At 46.0% G+C, this 22271-nt stretch overlaps 2 protein-coding genes across 2 annotated transcripts in view; one reads left to right on the top strand and one right to left on the bottom strand.

The window, feature by feature from the left end:
- CFDP1 (chromatin remodeling protein CFDP1) overlaps positions 1-14045 on the bottom strand; it is a 55914-nt gene extending 41869 nt beyond the window's left edge. The window contains exons 1-4 of the mRNA XM_083165153.1: positions 13718-14045; positions 11707-11827; positions 9764-9995; positions 6710-6822 (exon numbers count right to left, since the gene is read on the bottom strand). Coding sequence (XP_083021279.1) covers positions 6710-6822; positions 9764-9995; positions 11707-11827; positions 13718-13778 — 527 coding nt within the window. The 5' untranslated portion in view covers positions 13779-14045. The remainder of the gene's footprint in view (positions 1-6709; positions 6823-9763; positions 9996-11706; positions 11828-13717) is intronic.
- A 166-nt stretch (positions 14046-14211) lies between these two features.
- On the top strand, positions 14212-22271 carry TMEM170A (transmembrane protein 170A). The gene is made up of 3 exons (XM_083165154.1): positions 14212-14480; positions 16666-16836; positions 18652-22271. The coding sequence occupies exons 1-3, from the start codon at positions 14369-14371 to the stop codon at positions 18780-18782; spliced, it is 414 nt and encodes a 137-aa protein (XP_083021280.1). The 5' UTR covers positions 14212-14368; the 3' UTR covers positions 18783-22271.

Below are 22271 nucleotides of genomic sequence, written 5' to 3'. Positions count from 1 at the left end.
GCGAATCAGACGCTCGGTAACACAGGTGTCAATCACCGCCGGGTGTGAGGGGGCATGAGGGGGTCACCGGTGATGACCACACCTCACCCCACCTGCCCCCAAGGCTGTGATTGGTCCGTCGGACCGACGGACCAATCACAGCCAAGGCGCGTCATTTAAACTAACGGTGACTGCGCTGCAGACGCCATTCCGGTCTGGAATTGCATGCAGAGCGGTCACCGGCCACTCTGTCGTGCTATACATACCTGAACCTTGCCTGATACTTACCTGATCACCGCTGATCACCGCTGGTAGCGTGCTGCCAGCAGCTGGATGCTTCCTGGATCTTGTGACTTCCTGTGTCCTGCTGCTGCAGTGTCATAGAGTCACAGATCGTGAGAGATAGTGAGAGATAGTGACAGAGAGTGACAGAGAGTGATAGAGAGTGATAGAGAGTGATAGAGAGTGCTATATTTTGTGTCTGCTGCACCCCTTTTGTGCTGATCAGTATATCTGTGCTGATCAGCAACTTTTTGGTTTTTTTTTTTTTTTATATATATACCTGTCAGTTGCACCAAAGGTTGTGCTGCCTGTGCAACTGACTGCTGCCCCCCCTTTTGTGCTGATCAGTTTAAATTAATTAACTGATCAGCAACTTTTTGGGGGTCCAGGTTTTTTTTTTTTATATATACCCTGTCAGGTTGCACCCAGTTGTCTGCCTGCTGCCCCTCACTGCTAATCAGTGTTGCATCACTGCATCACTGATCTGCAGTTTTTTTTTGGGGGGGGGGTTGCAGTGGGGTTTTGTTTTTACACCCACGTTGCTTTTGTGGGTGTCCTGTGGCCGCTGATCAGTGACGTACATCACTGAACAGCATTTCTGGCACAGGGTTGATATAATTTTTTTTCTGCAGTTTTTTTAAATTTTTTTTTTTTTTTTTGGAGAGTGCTGTGGTTTATTACACCCACGTTGCTTTTGTGGGTGTCCTGTGGCCGCTGATCAGTGACGTACATCACTGAACAGCATTTTTGGCACAGGGTTGATATAATTTTTTTTCTGCAGTTTTTTTAAATTGTTTTTTTTTTGGAGAGTGCTGTGGTATTTTTTTTTTTTTATTGTTTTTACACCCACGTTGCTTTTGTGGGTGTCCTGTTGCCTTTGAGCGCTGTTCAGTGACGGACGTTACTGACCAACATCTGTGCTCAATTTTTGGTGCAGGACCTTTTTTTTTTTTAACCCCTTCATTTTTTTTTTTTTATTATTGGGATCAAATTCCTGTATAAAGTATTTTTTTTTCTGCACTACATACACACTACATACCCCCCGTGTTGAAATAAAGTTTGTACCCCCCCTACACTATACATGTGTTGAAACATTACACTTACAGAAACACAAAAATAAAAATGGCATCCCAAATGTCATCCCAGTCATCCAGAAGAATGTATTCAGCGGAGGAGGCATATGCCATGCTTGCCTCTGACTCTGACACAGCCAGTGATGCAAGCGGGGAATTTGAAGGATTCGTCTTAAGCTCCTCTTCCTCCTCTAGTGATGAGGGACCCCCTCAAAGACGCCCCCGTAGAGCAGCTGAGACCCCCCCCCCAAATGATTGATCCCGTATGGACCCCACCACCAGACAATTTTGAGCCCCAGGTTCCTGAGTTTTTGGCCATCCCAGGAATCCAATTTGATTCAACAGGTCTCAGAGGAATTGACTTTTTCAAATTATTTTTCTCTGATGATTTTATAAATTTAATGGTGGACCAAAGTAATTTATATGCCCAGCAGTTTATTGCTCAAAACCCCACGTCATCATTTGCTAGGTGGACCCCTGTAGATGCAGTAGAGATGATGACGTTTTGGGGTCTGGTGTTACATATGGGCATAGTAAAAAAGCCAGAAATTAGGCAATATTGGAGTACAGATGTTCTGTACAGCACCCCATTTTACCGTATGGCCATGACTCGGACTCGTTTTGAGACAATCCTTAAATTTTTACATTACACCGATAATGCACAGTGCCCACCCAGAGATGATCCCACCTTTGACCGGCTATTCAAAGTCAGGCCGGTCATTGATCATTTCAGTGCCAAATTTGCAGAGATGTACATCCCTGAAAAATGTATTTGTATCGACGAGTCCCTTATACATTTTAAACGAAGGGTTAAATTCCGCCAGTACCTTCCCAGTAAGAGGGCAAGGTATGGCATAAAAATGTATAAACTGTGTGAAAGCACCTCAGGGTACACCCACAGGTTTAGGGTATATGAAGGGAAGGATTCAAGAATTGAACCGCCAGAATGCCCCCCCTCCCTCGTAGGTGTTAGTGGAAAAATTGTCTGGGATTTAGTGCACCCCTTCCTGGATAAAGGTTATCACCTCTATGTGGATAACTTTTACACTAGCATCCTCCTGTTTAAGGCCCTTGGTTCAAGAGGTACAGCAGCTTGCGGTACTGTGCGCAAGAACCAAAGAGGCCTCCCAAAAACGCACGTTGCCCAATTACTGAGAAGGGGTGAAAGCAGGGGAATATGCACCGAAAATATGTTGTTGGTCAAATATAAGGACAAGAGGGATGTCCTTATACTGACAACAATTCATGGAGACAGTACCACCTCCATCCCTGTACGAGGTACCAGTACCCACACCTCAAAACCTAATTGTATCCTAGATTACAATAAGTACATGGGCGGAGTGGATCTTTCAGATCAGGTACTGAAGCCGTACAGTCCCCTGCGGAAAACAAAAATCTGGTACAAGAAGCTGGCCGTGTATATCATCCAGATGGCACTGTATAACGCTTACGTGCTATTCCGTTCTACCAGCCAGAGGGGGACATTTATGCACTTTCAAGAGGAAGTCATAAAGGGCCTAATATTTGGGAACCAGCAGGCAGAGGGCCCCAGTACTTCTAGTACTGGCCCCCGTATTGTACCAGGGCAGCATTTTCCTTATGAAATCCCCTCCACTGCAAGAAAGGGCAGGACACAAAAAAGGTGCAAAGTTTGCTATAAAAAGGGAATAAGAAAGGATACTATTTTCCACTGTGAAACTTGCCCCGACAAACCCGGCCTATGTATAAAGGAGTGTTTTAAAATATACCACACATCTATGGATTATTAGGTTCATCATTTCACCGTGCTTCGGGGGTCTTGCTAATGCCACATAGCACCCACCATTCATTCCACCAGAATCTGAGCTGCAAAATCCAAAAATCACTCCTTCCCTTCTGAGTCCTGCCATGCACCCAACTGGTATTTTTTGGTCACATATGAGGCATTGCCATACTCGGGAGAAATTGGGGCACAGATTTTGGGGTGCTTTGTCTCCTTCATTCCTTGTGAAAATGAAAAATTTGAAGCCAGAACTGCATTTTTGTGTAAAAAATGTAATTTTTCATTTGCACAGCCCAGTTGTATCAAAATTGGTGAAACCCCTGGGGGTTTGAAATGTACACTATACCCCTAGATGAATTCCCTGAGGGGTGTAGTTTGCAAAATGGGGTCACTTGTGGGGGGGTTCCACTGTATTGGTGCTTCGGGGGTCTTGCTAATGCGACATAGCACCCACCAACATTCCACCAGAATCTGTGCTGCAAAATCCAAATATCACTCCTTCCCTTCTGAGTCCTGCCATTTTTTGGTCACACATGAGGCATTGCCGTACTCGGGAGAAATTGGGGCACAGATTTTGGGGTGCTTTGTCTCCTTCATTCCTTGTGAAAATGAAAAATTTGGAGCCAGAATTGCATTTTTGTGTAAAAAATGTAATTTTTCATTTGCACAGCCCAGTTGTATCAAAATTGGTGAAACCCCTGGGGATTTGAAATGTACACTATACCCCTAGATGAATTCCCTGAGGGGTGTAGTTTGCAAAATGGGGTCACTTGTGGGGGGGTTCCACTGCATTGGTGCTTCGGGGGTCTTGCTAATGCGACATAGCACCCACCAACATTCCACCAGAATCTGAGCTGCAAAATCCAAAAATCACTCCTTCCCTTCTGAGTCCTGCCATGCACCCAAATGGTATTTTTTGGTCACATGTGAGGCATTGCCGTACTCGGGAGAAATTGGGGCACAGATTTTGGGGTGCTTTGTCTCCTTCATTCCTTGTGAAAATGACAAATTTTGAGCCAGAACTGCATTTTTGTGTAAAAAATGTAATTTTTCATTTGCACAGCCCAGTTGTATCAAAATTGGTGAAACCCCTGGGGGTTTGAAATGTACACTATACCCCTAGATGAATTCCCTGAGGGGTGTAGTTTGCAAAATGGGGTCACTTGTGGGGGGGTTCCTAACTTTTAGCATCTTATGGTGCCTAGAAACCTACATGGTGCCTAAAAAATAATCTCATAAAAAGGAGGCTCCAAAATCAAGTAGGTGCTCCTTCTATTATGAAGCCTGTGGTTTGGTCAACGTGCACACTAGGGCCACATATAGGATATTTATGAAAACAAAAGAATTGGGGGAATCAATTTTTAGTCACATTTCTCTAGTAAAATCTACTGTGTTCCTTAGAAAAATGTATTAAAATTGCAAATCTGCAAAAAAAATGAAATTTTGAAATTTCACCTACACTTTGTTTTAATTCCTGTGAAACACCTAAAGGGTTAACAAACTTCCAAAATGCTGTTTTGAATACTGTGAGGGGTGCAGTTTTTGAAATGGCATCATTTATGGGGGTGTCTCACATACAAGTCCCTCAAAGTCACATCAGAACTGAACTGGTCCCTAAAAAAATCAGTGTTTGAAATTTTCTTGAAAATTTGAGAATTTGCTATTCATATTTTAAGCCTCCTAGTGTCCAAAAAAATTAAAAGGATGTTGAAATAATGATGGAAACATAAAGTAGACATATGGTCTATGTTAGTTATTAACTATTTTGAGTGGTATGATTATTTGTCTCACAAGCAGAAAATTTAACATTTTGAAAATTGCTAAATTTTCCAATTTTTTACGACATTTTGGTATTTTTCACAAAAAAACACAGACTGTATCGACCCAAATTTACCACTAACTTGAAGTACAATGTGTCACGAGGAAACAATCTCAAAATCACTGGGATAAGTAAAAGCAAAAAAAAGTTATACCCACTTAAGTGATACATGTCAGATTTGAAAAAAAGGGCTCTGTCAGGAAGGCAAAAACTGGCTCTGTCAGGAAGGGGTTAAAATGGTTTGATTTTGTTTAAAAATCATATATTTGCCTTACCTACCAGAAACCCAGACACGTATATATAATCTCTCTTTCCCTGGTTTAAAGCTACGGACTGGTCATCAACTGATTACACTATATAGTATCTGGGCATGGCAATCTCATAGTTTTTGAACCACTCTTAATTTGAGCATAAAATATCACCCATCAAACGCCAATTACACTTATTGATCACTTGCTTCTTACTCTGTGTCAGAGAGACTTCCTGGTAGCGAATCTCAGCCCCGCAATGCTATTCTATCAGGGCTGACCTAAGACTACTTACAGGAGTGTCCTCTAGACATTTATCTATTTTTTCTATCGGTGTGTCCATTTCTTCTCTCACTCTCCGTCCACTCAAATTAATTTTTGAAGAAGGTAAGCAGCAGAAAGGATTGGTTCTAACACACTGTACTGTACCTTTCCCCACTGTGTCCCTATCTAAGGACACAAACCGGTCATACACCAACAGTGTATGCACTAATTAAAAACACCACTAACTGCCACTTCTCAGATAGAAATACTTCCAAATATTCAGTGGCAGCAAATCTTTGATCACAACCTCATAAGCATTTATTGTTTATCAAATATGTTCATTAGTAACTGTCTTTTATGTGTTATGTGAGCCAATATTTTCATTAATTGGAATTAATCGTATAATATTAAAGTGTGCCTCCCACAAGGAATCCTTTCTGTGAACAGCTGCCCACTCTCTAGTGTTTGGCTGTTTCTCCCTTCCTTAAGTATCCTGGTACTTGATTCCTGGGGGCACCTCCAACATAAGTGACTATCGTACATTATCGATATTAAACTCTATACTAAATATCTAGCTCTATATTTGTTTTTGTCCTGTGCATGATACAAATCCCCTTTGATACATTGGGTTGACCACTAAAGTTTGATGCATGAAATAGGCCAACAGTACTAAAGTAGACAGGGTCAAAAGGTCGACACACGCATTAGATCGACAATGGGAAGGTCGACATGAGTTTACACATTTTATTTTGTCACGAATTTCGACGTAAGTAGACATGGATACCGTACCGGTGTACTGCTGCGCCCGCCATGCCTCGGGCGCGGTGCCTCACTGCACTCGGCACACTATTGTATTCTCCCTCTACACCCTAGTGGATGGTGGGGCATGATATTTCGCCTGTCGGCAAAAGAAACATGAAACATTCATGTCAACATTTTGACTGTCGACCTTACCGTTGTCGACCTAATGCTTGTATCGACCTTAGCCATGTTAACCTATTTCATGTGTCGACTTTTAGTGGTCAACCTAATGAATGTCGACCTAGGGCAGGCCTGGCCAACCTGTGGCTCTCCAGATGTTGTCAAACTACAAATCCCATCATACCTTGCCATAGTTTTTCTATAAGGGAGTGTTAAAACTGTAGCAGGGCATGCTGGGATTTGTAGTTTCACAACATCTGGAGAGCCGCAGGTTGGCCTCTCCTGACCTAGGGACTGTGGTCCCGTCAGATGACATCCCAGTTATCTGCGACAGGCTCCTGTAGAATCGTGTGCTACTTACTGGACTTCTTCACCAGCAAAATCAAACACTTTAGTGATGGTGACTTTCTTGGACGTCGGCCTGGTCACTGCCTCTGGCTTTGCAGATACGCTGGGATCCGTGGGTTTCTCCGGCTGTGTCCAAGTGACAAGAGAACAGACAGTAAGGATACGATGTGGGAGCAGTTTGTTATATAGGTCACCAAAGATACACACAGCCCGGCATCTCCCATTCATTAATCTAGTATCAATTGTTTTAATTACTGTAATTTACTGTGCTGGGGGCATATCCGAAAAGCCCCAGTGCCGGTACTTATCGGGGATTATGCTTTATGTGCATCAGGCTCCAGAAATATGTTCCACAATAAGCAGCCTAGGCGTCCACGATAACATGAGTCCGGGAACTTATTCCGGATCCCATGTGTTATCTCCCCCCCAAAAATGACCATCTGTCACATATACCGTTATCAGCTCTTTTATTCCGGAGAAAAAGCTTCGGGTCTAAAGGCCCCCATACACTAGCCGATTTTGGTCCGATTTCGGCCAGATCGGTCGGATCTGGCCTAAATCGGCTAGTTTTGATGTCCCCTCAGATCCGATGCGCGGTCCCGTGCGCATCGGATCTGCGTCGGGTGGTCGGACCTGCTGCACGTCCGACCACCCGACTTGGGACCTAGTGGGGCGGTGCGGCGGTGGAGGGAGCAGGGGGGGCTGGGGACGCTGCGAGGGACACAGGCGGCATAGAGCCGGGCGGGGGGAGCCGGGAGCTGTCAGCACTGAATAAAAAAAAAAAAAAAGCCCATACAATGAATGGGCGGCCTGTGATTGGCTGAGCGCTCTCTCAGCCAGTCAGCAATTGGCTGAGAGAGCGCTCAGTCAATCACAGGCTGCCCATTCATTGTATACAGTAGGCTTTTTTTTCTAGCACGGACAGCTCCCGGCTCCCTCTGCCCGGCTCTATGCCGCCTGTGTCCCCCGCAGCGTCTGTGTCCCCCGCAGCGTCTGTGTCCCCCGCAGCGTCTGTGTCCCCGCAGCGTCCCCAGCCCCCCTGCTCCCACCAGCAGCCCCCCTGCTCCCACCAGCAGCCCCCCGCTCCCCGGGTTTTTTACATGTGATAAATCGAGACGATTTATCACATGTAAAAAATGGCACATCAAGTGCCAATCTAATCAAGCTCCCCCGGGGAGCAGCCAGGGAAGCTCAGGGGGAAGTCGGGGGCGACTTGTCCTAAGGACAAGTCGCCCTAGTGTATGGGGGCCTTAATAGGATACCGACAATAATAATCAGTCAAATTATTTGGTGATGGGAACTGACAGCAAAAGTAAACAGTTATGGACTAAGTGCATCACGCACATACCCCCTGCTGTGAGCGCCTTTCTGCCATACTTGTACCTGCGACTATTGCGATTGTTGTAATTAGCCCTGGTGTATGAGAGTGCGTCTGAATGAGCGCGGGCTGGGAGAACCCCTCGTCCAGTGTCTAAATACACTTGGTGCACCTTTACATACAAGAGTCTGTTGCACCATTACTCCATTAAGAGTGTGTTCTCCAAAATTGATACAGGTTGAGTATCCATTATCCGAAATGCTCAGGAACACGAGCATTTTGGATAAGGGATCGTTCCGGATTTTGGAATATTTTTTTTTTCCATACTTACCTGGTTCCCTGGTGGTGCCATTATGGTCCCCCAATATCCACGGTGTCCTTCAGGATCCTCTTCAGCAGCATCTCCGGTCCCAGGGGTGCATTGCATGACTGCGCCAGCGACGTCACCGGCGCACCCGCGCAATGCACCCCTGGTACCGAAGATGCTCCTGAAAAGGAACCTGAAGGCCGCCATGGACATTGGGGGATGAGGGAAGTATAAAAAAAAAACCCTCCCAAAAACCCCCTGAAATATTCTGAAAAACCACGTTCTTTTGGAATATTTCTGTATTTTATGGTCAACTTGCTTTATTGTATTTATACATTAATCTATGTACTAGTAACGCTTTGCGACTGATTTATGTATATTGTCACTACATTTTGCCTCAATAAAAATTGTTACACATAAAAAAAAATACAAAATGGAGTGTGATCTCCAAATTGAGCGATTGCAAACACTTTAGTGATGCAGGGCCCAAATCAGGCATTTTCATGCATCTGAACTGACACCACCCAGTATAATTTGAATACATTTCCGATACCACGTGTCTATAATCACAACGGTGCCTCTGTGTGAGCACTTTGTGGGACGCATGCGCTGTACTTCTTATGTATCTGAGCACGTGCTGTAGATATTGCAAAACTGTGAACATCATGTATGTGACTCAGAATGAGGCCCTTATTGCACATTTGTGATAACAAATACATAACAAAGTTTTATAGACAGTGAGAGGCAGTAAAGACAGCTGATTCATGTCTGTAAGTACAGTAAAAAAGCAAGCAATTGGTCAACACACAATGCTGCACTGCAGGGGAGTAGATGTAGCATGTGAAGAATTAGATTTAGGTGAGGTGTGTTGAAACGGAAATCACTGCTGCCCACAAACTGATACCCTTGTGGTCCAGCGGGTGGCGCCCTCGCCGAGCTGCCAGAGCCGCAGCGTGCCTCGCCGGGGACGTGTTACCTTCGCGTCTCCGGCGTCCAGTGGTGGCTCTGGCTTCCCAGTGCTCGGGGCCAGCTGCTGTCCCCACCTGCAAGTGGCGCTGCAGCTCTGGACCCAGGTGATGGAGCTGCTGCTGCTGCTCTGTCACTGATAGAGTCAGTGTAAAAATAAAATAAATAAAAGTGAAGTAAGGCTGCATAATGCAGCCCCTCTATCAGGTGCATCTGGCTTCTGCCAGCACCTTGAAAAACTGAGTCCCTTGGCCTGGAGGTGGGGTAGAGGAGAGAAGGAGCCTGGCGGCTGCCTGGGGGGTAGTGAAGTTTAACCTCTAGGGTTCTGGAAGCTCTCTCCCACTCCACTACCCACTGTAAAGCCTGTGGCCCCTGACGTGTCCCGATGAATAAATCTAAATTACAGTGCAAATTAAAGCAATTGTGGGCTACATGCAGAAGCAGGGATAGATAAACAATGTATAGATAGACAATACCTGGCTGTTCTGGGTGCTAGGTGCAGGAGCTGGGATTTTCGCTTTCTGTCCGACATCAGAAAGAAAACTAGACCAGAGCGAATCTTCTCTCTTCTTTCGTGCCTCTTCCAGCTTTTGCTTCTTTTCCTCGTCAAACCCCCCTGCATCGTCGTCATCAGAGATGTCAGCCGCGTCCTCACATTTCTCAGCACAGTCTTCAGAATTTAGAGTCAGCACACCTTTCTTCCGCTTCCTTACGGAGAACAGACAATGGAGGTTATTCTAGTCCCCACACAGCCGCTTACAATGCCTGCCGCTAGCCTGACCATGGAATGATTTGGAGCATACACGCAAAACCAAGACGCTCTCAGGTGCCTTAGCTTTGCATGCGCCCTGTACGGGAACAGTGATGTCAGCTGCCCGCCCCGGCAGCGAATCACTAACGAATCTCCATGGGAACACCCATGAAACGCTGGGCGTTCCCATGGGCGGATCCACCCGCCGCTGCCCCAACCGCTCACACTGGTGGGTGTGACATTCCCCATTTTATTCTAATTTCCCACCAGGCTATAGTAGGTAGGTAGACTCTGCTCCCCCTCACGGCCATTACACTGCACCTCATTTCTGTCTATAGGGCACATCAGCAGCTGAAATTCATTGCCAACTTTGAGGTATAGGGATAATGTACTGAGTTTAATAATGGCAGGACAGACATTCAAGACAGCGATCCGACTGTCCAGGCACGTCCTCTAAACCCAAACCCATTTCCGTGACATGACGTAATCACTGTATACATTGCCAAGTTGGCGATGAGTTTCAGCCCCATCTTACACTTGATGCTGGGACAGTATGACTGATAACAGGCCCCCATAACCTCCAAGGGGAGATTAGTCGGTGACCTCTCCCCACCTTTAGCCGCCCGTGACCTTCTCGGGTGGCAGGATCTCATGTGATAAATGGCATGCAATCCCAGCCAAGCCTGCCCAGCTGCAGAAGCAATCCAAGAGATTGCTTGTGTGGGGAAATGGTGGACTACCTGCTCTGACCTGGCAGGAAATGAGACTGAAATAGTGAACATTACACTGGTGACTGGGCTTGTTCCCATACTCACTGAGCCACCAGCGTACATTTAATCAGGAATCTCTTCCCATCTATGGAGAGGATACGCGGCAGAAAGAAATGGTTGGCAAGTTGGAGCATTCTTATAAAAAAGTATTGCCCCAGATAAAGCAGACGGGTGTCAATAAGAATAGAAGAGACTTGGATTAAGTAAACCATTTTCCTGTGGTCTGGATCAACAAAATAAAGTGTACCCTAAACTCAATAGGGTTTATGTAAGGATTCTGTACTGCTTGTTAAGCAGCAGTTGTTCACTGCTTAACACCACCCGATGCCCTCCGTAACATGGGAGGGGATGTCCGAAAACACATCCCCCCTGTGCCCGGCTGAAGAGGAAAGAAGTAATTCGATGGTCACCGTCCATCTAATGATTTTGTTCCCCTTCATAAATAAAAACCAGTCTAAACTTACTTTTATTTCCTTCGGATTATACCGAAGAGGGGGGCAAGCGCTGACGTCCTGAGATGTCAGCCGCCCAGACAGGCATCGGCCCTCCAGCGTTCCCAGTGGGAACACACAGTAGTTTCATGGGGACACCCACAAAACGCTTTCTCCTGCCAGGGGCTGATGTTGTCATTGTCCCCCAACCCCAGTGTGCACCCCTCTAGCTCAGGTCTGGCCAATCTGTGACTCTCCATTGGTCGTGAACTACACATCCCAGCATGCCTTGCATTCCCTAACAGCAAATCCATGGAAAGACATGCTGGGACTTGTAGATTTAAAACAGCTGGAGCCTAAGAGCAACAGTTGACCATGCCTGCAATAGCTACTGGGGGACTACAAGTCCCAGCATGTTCCACAGGGTGTCTGCCTCTGTTGCATACTATTTTATACAATATAACAACCTTGCCAAAATAGAATTGTTCTTCCTCTTTTCTGTTTTCCGGGACTCTTTTCCTTCTCCGTCCTCTGGTTCATCATCTTCCTTCACCAACTCATTCACGTCATCTTCACTGTATTCTCCTCCTATGGGATACAAACAAATCCACTTGTCAGGTGTTTTACGCTGTATTTCATTAATAGTGTGCAACATGGGCTACTTATTTCAAAGAAGATTTCCATTGATCAACTTCCTTACACGAGACACAAAATAAAATGATTGCAAAGCTTTATTTAAAAACTCCATGTTACAGCGGAAACTACACAGAGGCAGAGGACGGTTTGTGGTAAATAAAACGTAGCAATGCAGCGACATGTAATTGTCACTATATAAAATAATAACATTAATCTATCTGCTAAAGTACAATTGGTCCTAATAATTTGTTAGCCGGTCAAAATGGGACACCAAGTATCAGCGGTTCCAAACAAATGGCCTGATTCAGAGTTGATTGCTGATGTGGGATTTGCAGATCGAGCAATTATCAGTTGACTGCGTATGGGTTGGAGCGCGCATGTGCGAGCTGAAAAACAGAAATAGTGTATGGATCTAATCGCTATTCCCTCGTAATTTGACTCGGAAGTCGCTGTTTGGGGGTGGACACCTGCAGTTTTCTGTCCAAACAACAGGCAGGCGTGCCTGGTAGTTGTCAGGGAGGGTCTGTGACATCAGCCCCAGCCCGAGTCAGCATGTCTCTGTCACCGAGTTGTGAAAGGCTCAGGGTTATGTCCACTTGTACAGATTGGACAAAAATGGTTCGTTAATTACGTACGGATGTTGGACAGGAAAAGGAATAGCAATATTTTCACAATTCATTTACACATGGTGGGTTTCCTCTTTCTGTCTGGGCAGCGGCCATCTACTCACAGTCATCTGAATCTTTGCAGATGAGCAATCAGATCTGAATCAGGCCCAAAGACGCAGCATCGCTCACAGATGAGGTGACTACTGGGTAGAGTATCCAGGAGGTCACACAGCATGGCCTCAGGAAGGGGTACTTGTAGATGCTTACAGGATCACAACCTGTGGCACTCTCCCAAAATGGTCACAATGTGTCTGCGTATTTGCAGTCACTCCTTGTTACCTATTCCAACTCGTCCCAGATGTTATAGGTCAATATGCTTAAGGTCGACACTGTTGTCTAGATTAGTGTTCCCTCTAGGCTGTTTTAGCGGGGCGCTGTGCCCTGCCCAATTTTTAAAGGGCAAAATGCGCCCTGCCCCGCTAGCAGCACCCCGCTAAAACAGCCTGGTGCCTGCCCCGACAGCTTGCACGGGGAAACCCAGCGCCGCCTTAGACGGCGATGCCCAGTGCTTCCCCGGCATTATGACACCTTCGGCGGGGCCGCCCCCTGTAGTGACGGCGGCGGCCGGGCCCGCCCCCTTTTAGTGACGGCAGCAGCCGGGCCCTCCCCCCTTTAGTGATGTCGAGCCATGGGCACGCCCCTTTTCATAACGTCGGCGGCCCGGGACCGCCCACAAGTGTGACGTCGGCGGGCCCGGATCACCCCCCGGCCCCTGCCCGACCAAAAACCTAGAGTGAACACTATAGGTCAACAGTCAAAAGGTCAACATGGGGTTTTCACTTTTTTCTTGAGCTGAGATGTGCAGACAGGCGGTATTTCATGCCCTACCATCCACTTGGGATTGGAGGGAGAATATAATAGTGTGCAGAGTGTAGCAGACATGCGATATGACGTGGTGTGTATGTGATTGTGTGCTCTGGAATGGACACACTGTTAACACAACATCCCACAATTAAAAGTTGCTATGAAAGTTCTGATTCCCTCCCATACTGATGACCCAGCTGTGGCTGATACCCAGTAACACGGTAACCATCCCCAGCAGACATCTGTGTGATCAGATGTGCATCTTTCCTCCTGCGGATAGGGCAATACTTCCTTGGACTTGTTCCCCAGCAGCAGACCGATATGGCTATGACTGGGGTTCCAGAATAAATTACCATCCAGCCCCACGTACCTGAGGGAACATAATCCTCATCCTCGGAGGAAGAGTAGTCCTCGGAGTCGCAGTCAGACATGACCGGGCTGAGCGATGCTGCTGGCCGGCTCTGTGTGGGCGCAAGCTCCAGACCTAGCGCTTTGTGCTACGCATGCGCGTCTAACACAGCGCGATCCATTGTAGCGCAAGCGTAGTAGCCCTACGTGGCGCAGGCGCAGTAACACAAAGCAAGGTCCACCGGCGCATACGCGATAGGGTTGAGTGAACCTCGTCACGAAACAGAAGTGGATCTAGACACAACGCAACGGTAGTGCAGAAGGATTAGCACTGACATCCGCCCTCTACAAATATGGCTCCCCGTGACGCCACGCCGGACCTCGGAGCGCGCACCGTACGTCAACAAACACGCTGTCACATCGCGCAGCTAGGAAATAATCACAAACCCTCTATTGGCTGCAGAGATGAGGGACTTGTCCATCATCCAATCCACGCAGAGAGACTTTCCTCTCAGCCTCGCCCCTTCGCGTCGGCTGACTGTGGTTGGTCACCGCGTTCCAAGTTGTGTGGTGCGAGTCCCGGCCGGGATGTAGGACGCGGGGGCCTCGGGGAAGTTGTGTGAGGAGATCCCGGGGAGGCGCTACGGCCTGCGGGGCGGTGGATGGCGGAAGCATGGATAGTGGGGAGACCGGGCTGCTGCAGCAGATCCTGAGCCTACGGCTGGTGCCGCGTGTGGGAAATGCCACTGTGTGTCCGAGTACCACCACCCTGTGCTCCTTTCCGGGTGAGTGCGGGACAATAGCCTGATCTGTCCGGTGCCAGGATCATTCCGCCCTTCGGCGGTCAGCATGCCTTGCTATAGGATCACCTGCTGCAAAGGGTTAATATAGCGCACAGGTCATGTGATCCTATAGGTTACTCTTCTGTAAATACCATGTGACCCAATATAGGGCACCATAGTGTGTATACCCTGTGACCCAATATAAGGCACCATAGTGTGTATATCTTGTGACCCAATATAGGGCACCATAGAGTATATATATCGGGTGCCAGTGTGTGTATATCCTGTGACCCTAGATAGGGGACCAGAGTGTGTGTATACTGTGACCCCATATAAGGGACCAGAGTGTGTGTATACTGTGACCCCTGTATAGGGGACCAGAGTGTGTGTGTATATACTGTGACCCCCATATAGGGGACCAGAGTTTGTATATCCTGTGAGTTCCCAACTTAAGTACCATGGGCCCCTAACAGTGTATCCAGATCTCCTAGCAGTTGCACGGTGTATCTGTTGCTGCCTGAAACATTGAAAGATCCACAGGTGCTAATTATTTCACAAGGGATTCAGAGATCTGTAAAAACATGCACCGGTATGGGTACCAGAGGACTAGAGTTGTGAAATACTACTGTCCTGCGACACTATAGGTCACTATTGACCCTATGGGGGTGCTGTGGTGCAGTTGTTATTGTATGCAGGGTCAATTCTGGCTGCTTTTGCATGTAGCTGGAAAATATTGCACAGCGTTATTCTTGCACTGTATGTTTTAGTTGAGTTTGGTTTCTCTCCTCCCACATTGAAATCTCTCTGCACATGTTACATTTGCCTCACCTGCAATGCAGCATGGTTTATCCAGGTGCGCAGTTAACTACTCTATTTGCTGTGCATTCAACTATGAAAGCCTGAAACTATTACGAAGGATGACCATTCAGATATTTTGAAGAAAGTCATAATGGTATTCTCTGTGAATTATGTTTAAATGCAGTGCAGTATAATCCATTCGTTCTAGTTAATCTTCTATATGGCTGCATTTTATCACCCTGCATATTTGAAGTGGGTTTATTACAAGCTGACTGTTCTCTAAGGCAGTGCGATCGGGCATGTCCTCGAGTATCGGCATTTATTTTTTCATGGCAGCCCTAAGCCAAAAGTATCTTATGGAGAAATTCAGCAAAAATGATTAAATAAAGTAACTAAAGGCATGTCCAAACTGTGTCCCTCCAGCTGTTGTGAAACTACACATCCCAGCATGCCTTGCCATAGTTTTAGCATCCCCTAATAGCAAAACTGCAGCAAGGCATGATGGGACTTGTAGTTTCACAACCAGGCATATAGTGCTCATTCTAGCATTCGCCATATTTGAAAACCCATGCAGTTCCTCTTCCCTGCCTGGGGTGTCGCTGTCTGCTGTAGTGCTTCTAGCACAGTGTGGTCTGTATATCAGCACTGATGTGCACACCAGACATGTGCTAGAAACACCACAGCAGACAGCGACACCCCAGGCAGGGAAGAGGAACTGCGTGGGTTTTCAAAGATGACGGGTGCTAGAATGAACACTAGGCATAGTTGGGCCTGCCTGATTTATATGATCTCTTTGGGCCTAGTTATGTGGTGGTGGGCAGGGTTACTGTTCTATTTGTCCACAAATGTTCTGATCAACACCACCGGGTCTGGTATTGCCTAGCACATGGATACAGTTGTCTCGCTAATCTATCCGAATGCATGTTTTTGTGCCAAGCAGAGACCTGATCAGTCAGCTGTTTGGTACCGCTAACCAGGACTGTGCGGAATAAGTGGTCTTACATGTCCAAACACTGTGCATTTAGGTGTGATATGTAATGCAGTTAAGCCCGCTCGGCAAAGCATTATAATAGTTCCGTTGGGCACCCATTACCTATCACCCACCCCAAAAAAACAATAGAATTCTCCACAAGGTGAAAAATGGTTCCTCTAGCACATCTGTATCTCTGTACTGAGGTACTGACCAGAGAGTTGTGCACCAGGCAGGAAAGAAGAACTGCACGTGATGTGACAGGTACACTACACTAGTATTGATTGCTTCTCCTGCCCTTTGCCACCCACTCCTGTTAGAGGGGTTGGGTTTCTATATGTATGTATGAGTGGGTGCAGCATTGATATATATTTTTTTCCTGTGGGTTCTCACTGTAAACTCTTCTTTAATGTTTTGCAGAGATGTGGTATGGTGTATTCCTATGGGCACTGGTCTCCTCCCTGTTCTTTCATATACCCGCTGGCTTGTTGGCTCTGTTTACCCTCCGGCACCACAAGTATGGAAGGTTTATGTCAGTGGGCATCCTGCTCATGGGCATTGTGGGACCAATATCTGCAGGCATATTGACAAGTAAGTGCAGGGTCGTCTACTACAGTGTTTTCCCCGATAATAAGCCCTACCCTGAGTTCTGGACATCTGTCCAAAATAAGCCCTACCCCGAAAATAAGAGAGAAAGACTGTGAATGGGGGAGGGATCTATGGGAGTTCCCCCCTGTTCACAGATCCTGGCGCTAGTAAAAATAAGTATAGCTTCACAAATAGCTTGTACAGTACAAGAATTTTATTTTATTAAAACTTCTAGATTGCCAGCTGCAGCAAATGTAAATGAGACTGCTAGTGTCTCATTAGAGATGCAAAAATTGGGGTTTTACACTTGCGCTGCTGGACCTATAATGATAACCTGTGAACCGTGCTGAACAAAAGGGCACCTAGACACACTTGAGATAATTGTAACAAAGTTTTATGCATATAATAAAACACAATAATAAAATTTACATATAGACAAATAAGTACATTTAAAAAGCAGATGTATTCCAAATATAATTCGCTGTATATTTGGATTAGATAGCAAGATATATTGAGATCAGTAAAATATATATATATATAACAAGTAGCCCACTCCAATGAGGTCACAAACTGGAGGTATTTAGAGTAGGTATCTCCAAGAGCAGAATAAGCTCAGTAGTAAAGCAGCCAGTCTTTAGTAGCAGGAATCAGGTAGTTAGATGGTAGGGGGTATGGGGGGGGGGGGCGTAACCAGAGTAGATAGATATGAGCAGTGGACAAGCTGCGTGAAGCCTGTTAGCGCATGCAACGCCAGAAAGAAACAGTCAGGGGACACACTCAGTCCTTTATATTATGCTCACCCTCCTTGTTGGTAGTTGCTGGAGGGAACGGGGAGCCTGATGGTGGGGAGGCTCAACCCAGTGCACGTAGTGGTGTCGCGTCCGCAGACGGGTGCTCTGATGCAGTGACCGTATCAGGGAGCCTGGAGGTGCCGCGGCTCGACCCAGGATAGTAGGCAATAGAGTATCCACATGTGGGGATTCCAGTGAATTGTGGCCGGTGTTTTTTGCCGTAGAATCCGGGTTAGCGTTTGGCTGAAGATGCTATAGATAGCTGCTGCTGGCTCAGCTGAGTTCGGAGCGTACGCCGGCTCTAAGTTGGAGATCGTGACCTCAGGAGTGGGAGGGCTACAAGCGGAAGTGACGTCAACGCGTTTCGTTCCCTAGGAAACCGGGAATTTTCTTAAGTTGAGAAAGTTCCCAGTTTCCTAGGGAACGAAACGCATTGACGTCACTTCCACTTGTAGCCCTCCCACGCCTGAGGTGTCCTTTTGTTCAGCACGGTTCACAGGCTATCACTATAGATCCAGCAGCGCAAGTGTAAAACCCCAATTTCTACCCCGAAAATAAGCCCTGTTGAAATACGCCCATGAAACGCGGGGCATACGCATATGTTAATGAGCCCAAACAGCCCTTCACGCCCCTCTCCACCCCCTGCTAGGATTGTTCCGACCGATCGTTTTCTGTATGGAATTCACGCCGTATTCGGACATGCGCGGTGTACGCACATGTGCAGATACGCCTCTGCACATGCGCAAGCACAGTACATCGGCCGTGTGACCGAACACGCAGCCGTCCGACTCAATCAGAATTTAAAAGGGACCTGCCAAAAGGCAATGTGTAGATGCAGCCTAATGGGTAGGTAAGAGTCCATAACCTGATGACTACTGAACAATATTATTTTGATCATTGACCTTATGATATAAAGGGTGTATCTCTCAGCTGCCACTCTGCATGTAACTATAGTTGATGAATCACTCGCTTAGTACACTGACCATGGAAATGAAATACAGGTAACATGTTTTCTTTTGTCGTACAGGTGCCGCCATTGCTGGGGTATTCAAAGCCGCCGCCAAGGAAATGTATCCGTTCCAGGCACTCGTGCTTGGCGTGGGTCAGACTTTCTGCGTGCTTATAGTTTCCTTCTTACGGGTTTTAGCAACTTTGTAACGAGCTGCACTCTAACCCCCAGCCGAAGACAGATGAGTGCATTTTGGTTCAAGAGTGGTATTTAACCACGAATACCCTACATCAGCAGCTTGTTCCTTATCAGCCGAAACAACAATTCTCTGCAATATCAGATTGTAAGACTGCCGACACACATCCAGAGGACTGCTCGGGGAAATGTGACTGGAATATCCAGAGGTTTTCAGATACCAATGAGTTCTTAAATTCAGGAAGGCGACTACATTCAGAAAATAAACCCACTCAATTGGGGTCCCGTAACCGTTTGTACCATCAACACCCCTTTCTGGATACGTCACAGATTATTTTCTCTAAGCTTTTCTAAACAAAGGAAAAACCACAAACCGTTGGACTTTCAGACCACACAAACATGCACTCCTCCTTCGTGCCTCCCAACTAGTGGGTTCAATCGCTCTTTTTGTCTTTTTAGACAGTTATCTAACCGATCCTAATACAACAATTCCGTTTTGACGAATTGGCCACTTTTAAATCTATTTTAATGTTTTATCTAGGGCGTTCTTTTAGTGCTAATGCTGCTAATATATGTATATATAAGGTTGTTTTTTTTTAGTGGTTTCCAAAGATCCTGGAAATGCTTTTGTATAGAGTTTCTCTTTTTGAGCGTTAAGAGTTTGAAGCTTTTCAACTACAAAAACCGAAAGACACCAAAGGTTGCAAACTACATAAATGGCGTGACTTAACATTTCTGATCTACCCAGCATAGGAGATGTCATTTGTAGGCATGATTTCATTCTGTGTTAGTCAGCAGCCTGGTGGCTTCCCAACCAAACCACAAGTTCATCCAATATTCAACGGTAAATTGTAATATGAATATAGATGCAAAAGGTCCCAAATTGTGGTGACTTGAGATGTTCTGCATCATGTGTGTGTTTTACAGCCATGCACAGGCTATCGTTCTCTATGATCAGACGTTTCATACCTGGAGAGCCTCCATTTCCTTTAGTAGACTTATGCTGGCATGTGGGGCCTCAAATGATGACAATTACTCCCCGGGATCCCAGCAAAATTGATGTTGTATGTTTGTGAACACCTCTGAAGAAGAACATTGGCCTGAATATTCTCTTATGGTCATGCGATTTTTAAATCCCTGGTGGCAATGGGGTTGTAGCCAAGTTGGATTGCGGAACTGCCGCTCGACTCTCCGGCCAAACAGATATCGTAGCGCTGGTGGAAACCTTTTTGGTGCCAAAATATGGGTAGATCCAGCCAAACCGGTGTCCAACTTGGCTACAAATGGTCCTATTTCAGAGACCTGTCACTCATGCCGGTATATCGTATCCCCACAAAACACAGTTGGTGTCCTCCGAGGATTGCGTCCACATTCGAAAGACCCCATTCTGTTATTAGCAGCAGCCATTTGGGGCCCATAAATGCTGTGATTTGGATATTTTTAGGTTGTTTAAAAACCAGACCGTGTTCTGGCGGGATGCGGTCATTTGGTCTGCAGCATGATGGTCGACATAGGAAAATGTCGACATTGTTCTAGGTCGAACGGTCATTAGTTTGACAGGTCATTAGTTCGACAATGTCTAGGTCAACAGTCAAAAGGTCGACATGGGGGTTTTTCACTGGTTTTTTTGAGCCAACGTGCTGACAGGCGGTATTTCATGCCCTACCAACCACTAGGGCGTGGTGGGAGAATAAAATAGTGTGCCGAGCTCAGTGAGGGGATGCGTTACACTTGAAACTGTATCCATGTCGACTGTGTTGACATTCAGGTAAAAAAAAACCTGTAAAAAACCCCATGTCGACATAGACATTGTCGAACTAATGACCTTTCGACCTAGAACCATGTCGACCTAATGACTGTCGACCATCATGCTGTAGACCAAATGATCCCAACCTGTTCTGGCCGATCGGTGGCTCAACTATATCCAGTACTCATTGGAAAATGTGCTTTAAAGCAATGATTGTGATCTGGTCAGCTGGAGGGTGGGCGCCTTAAGGCAGTATGTCTGCGTTGTATGGGTGGGTCTCGCCCCTTATCACCACTGTACCTGCTATACTCCGTTCTGATGTTTCGGCAATGTGTACATGTATACTTGTGAATGGTGCCTGTTGCGATTCATAGATCTTAACATGTACTTTCAGGTTTAATGAGTCTTACGGAAACCCATGAAGTTGCTTAGGGGCCTTTGTTGAAACTTTTGGGATATCCCGTGTTTAAATGTATGTAACAATACTAATGTTTTGTAGAACTTTTATCACTTTAGAGAAGTGAAAATGTAATATTTGGCTACTCTTAGATATGCAATTTCTAATGTAAAGATTGAATGCAGATTTTTTGCCGTGTATTCTAGCCGTGTCTAGGAAGCACATGCCTGCTCTGTGCATAATGCACACGTGTGTTACCACATCGGGGAGGTAAGAGGCGTGTGTTCTGCCCGTGGATCATTGTGGTAGAGGCAGTGAGACCAGACCATGGTTCTCTTACATCACCAGTCTATGTTTACAAGGCACTGGTTCTAACCGATCCACATTACAATACATTCTCCATCATTCGTGCTGGCGGTCACCCAAACCATGTGGGCAGGTATACTCTATAATTAATGCTTCCTCCTCCTTCACACTCAAGACTGGCAATAGACTGCATGGGGAGATTTATCAAACCTTCCAGAATGGGCAAGTGGAAAAGTTGGCCGTAGCGACCAATCAAATTATTGCTTTTATTTTCTAGATTGAGTTGATTAAACTTCACTGCTTGATCTTTGTCCATGTTCACTATATACTGATGTGATCTGAAGCGGGGATAGGATCATATTCTACTGTATGTGGACTCCCTCCAGGTCAACATGGCTTCTTATAAGTGAGCACATTGCATTGACTGCTTCAATGTTCCAGACTTGTCTGTTGAATTTCACGCACTTAAAGCACAGAGGATCACTAATGAACAGATCGGCATTTAAAACCCAAGCAGTGAATTCGACAACTGCTTTCATATTTTTTTTTTTTTTTGGGGTTCTTCTGGTTTTATGCCACGCAGGTGCTTTCCCTTGTCACAAGCGAAGTCCATTGTGACCACAAACACCAGTGGGCAGACTGCACACAGTTGGGCTGTTGGTGCACAGTTTGAAAAGCTAGAAGCTTTCCGGAGTCACTATGGCTTAGCACTGGTCATGCAGTTTGAGAATGGTCGTCCTCTTATTTGTAAACTGCATTTCACTGTAATCAAGGGCTTTACTGTTGAACCTTGTTAATTACTTTGTGGGGAACATTTTAAATCTCTAATTTTGAATATACTTATATTGACCTCTTGTTTTTTGTTTTTTTAGCAGATTATTTTTGGTATATTTTTTAATGTTCCGCACACAATAAGCCATCACAATAGCTTGGGGTGGAGAACCCTTTTAACAGAACAATACTAGATCTGCTTCCTGGAATGGGGGCTCTTACCTATATTTATTTTTAATGATAGCATCCATATAGAAGATTCAGATTTGGCAAAGAATGAAA

The sequence above is a fragment of the Crinia signifera genome, chromosome 11, assembly GCF_055691185.1.
Source record: "Crinia signifera chromosome 11, ASM5569118v1, whole genome shotgun sequence".
In the NCBI taxonomy this organism is placed as follows: Eukaryota; Metazoa; Chordata; class Amphibia; order Anura; family Myobatrachidae; genus Crinia; species Crinia signifera.
Note: the sequence above shows the minus strand (reverse complement) of the source record. Positions and strands in the feature narration are given on the sequence as shown.

Excerpts from the sequence above, each read along its gene's own strand:
- TMEM170A (XM_083165154.1), top strand. The coding sequence starts at position 14,369 with ATGGATAGTGGGGAGACCGGGCTGCTGCAGCAGATCCTGAGCCTACGG. Across the intron at positions 14,481-16,665 it reads CACCCTGTGCTCCTTTCCGG|AGATGTGGTATGGTGTATTC; the intron begins GTGAGTGCGGGA and ends AATGTTTTGCAG. Across the intron at positions 16,837-18,651 it reads ATCTGCAGGCATATTGACAA|GTGCCGCCATTGCTGGGGTA; the intron begins GTAAGTGCAGGG and ends TTTGTCGTACAG.